This window comes from Myotis davidii, unplaced genomic scaffold, assembly GCF_000327345.1.
Source record: "Myotis davidii unplaced genomic scaffold, ASM32734v1 scaffold299, whole genome shotgun sequence".
NCBI lineage: Eukaryota > Metazoa > Chordata > Mammalia > Chiroptera > Vespertilionidae > Myotis > Myotis davidii.
This window is the reverse complement of record NW_006293088.1, coordinates 2,317,322-2,318,768: the sequence shown is the minus strand read 5'-3', so window position 1 is coordinate 2,318,768 and position 1,447 is coordinate 2,317,322. Positions and strand designations below refer to the sequence as shown.

The window sequence follows — 1,447 nt, the reverse complement described above, 5'->3', positions numbered from 1 at the left end:
ACGAGTGGAGCAACAGCAAAGGTCCCAGGGCTGCTTCTCACTTACCAGCTTCAATCCCATCCCCTTACTGACCGTGCCACCTGGGCACATGCCTACAGGGCAAGGCTGGCTCGCTAAGCCAGGCCTGGGTCTCAGGTCCACCCTGAGTCAGGCTAGTGCCAGGCCCATCTGAGTGACGAGGGGATGGGGTGCCCCAGAGAGATGCTGAGCATCAGAGGAAGGGGACACCTGACTACACTGTGGGACAGAGTGAGGAGGGAAGGAAATGCCCTGGTTCTAAATGAGGGTTTCCTCCGGGGTCCCAGCTGCAAGCACCCCCTTTCTGCAATCAGGCTGAGTACCCGGGCCGGCCGGCCAGGCAGAGTCCACCTTCTCTCTCTTCTCCAGGTGTCCACACTGAAGGGGCATTTGCAGCAGGAGCTTCGGAGGAGCTCAGCGTCCTTCTCCCCCGCCTCTGGGCCCCCAGAGAAATGAGCCCGTTCCCGGCCGGTACCTGGGGCAGGAGAGGGCCTCCTCTCCAGCACAACCCACTCAAAGCCTGGGCCTGTCGGGGCAGCCAGAGCTCAGATGGGGTGAGGATGAGCCGAGGTGGCATTTCTGGGAGGTGGGGGACTCCAGTGCAGCTCCGACCCAGCAGTGGCTTCTCGGCATCCTCAGGGCCATGTGCCGTCTGTGGGCCCCCTCAGTCCGGCCCCCTCCCCGGGTGAGCCACTCCACACTCTACAAGGTCCTCGCTGAGGGGCTGAGCCGAAGCCAGGGTCAGGGTGGCCGGCCCTGAAGCAGGCCCCGGGAGCGTGGGCTCATGGGAAGCAGGAGGGATACCCAGGCCTAGGGCAGGGGTCAGAGACCCAGGCCCTGCCCTGGCTTCCCAGGGGTCTCTCTGCCTTAGTGCAGAGTGTTTGTCAGGAAATCCCTTGGAGTTCAGAGTCCCTGTATTTTTGTACCTTTTTATAATGTTAACTGTTCAGAATTGTTTGTGTTTTTTTACAAGACCTTATTTTCTAAAAATGGTTTTGTGCCGGCGTGTTTTTTTACTGTCAATGTGCCTCAACCACCTGGTAGATGGGAGGGGACACAGGTAGGGCCTTGGGCAGGAGGGAGGGGCTCCGGGAGGCCTGTGGAGCTTACCACCCTCAGCGTGTCCAGGTGGGAGGCCTCCCAGGTCCAGTGCCACCCGCCCATTTAACGGGGGTGTTGAGGCTTGGAGTGTGGCCCAACCTGTGCGGCTGACTCCTGGCCCAGCTTTCTCATCCCTTCCGCGGCCCCTCCCGGGTGAGGCCCACCCTCTGGACACTGATGGGCCTTGCAGGCTGCGTGGGGAACAGATGCAGGCCTGGGAGTGGATGTGGGGTCCTGGCTCAGCTGAGTGAGCTTGGACAAAGGCGCTTAACCTGTCAGAGCTCGGCTCGCTCACCTGTGAATGGGAACCTGCCCCACAGGCTGTCGG

General features: G+C 61.4%; 1 protein-coding gene across 1 annotated transcript in view; it reads left to right on the top strand.

The window, feature by feature from the left end:
- The window catches only part of CROCC (ciliary rootlet coiled-coil, rootletin), a 50,109-nt gene extending 49,107 nt beyond the window's left edge, over positions 1-1,002 (top strand). Inside the window, exon 40 of the mRNA XM_015565930.1 lies at positions 388-1,002. Coding sequence (XP_015421416.1) covers positions 388-474 — 87 coding nt within the window. The 3' untranslated portion in view covers positions 475-1,002. The remainder of the gene's footprint in view (positions 1-387) is intronic.
- The last annotated feature ends 445 nt before the right edge of the window (positions 1,003-1,447 follow it).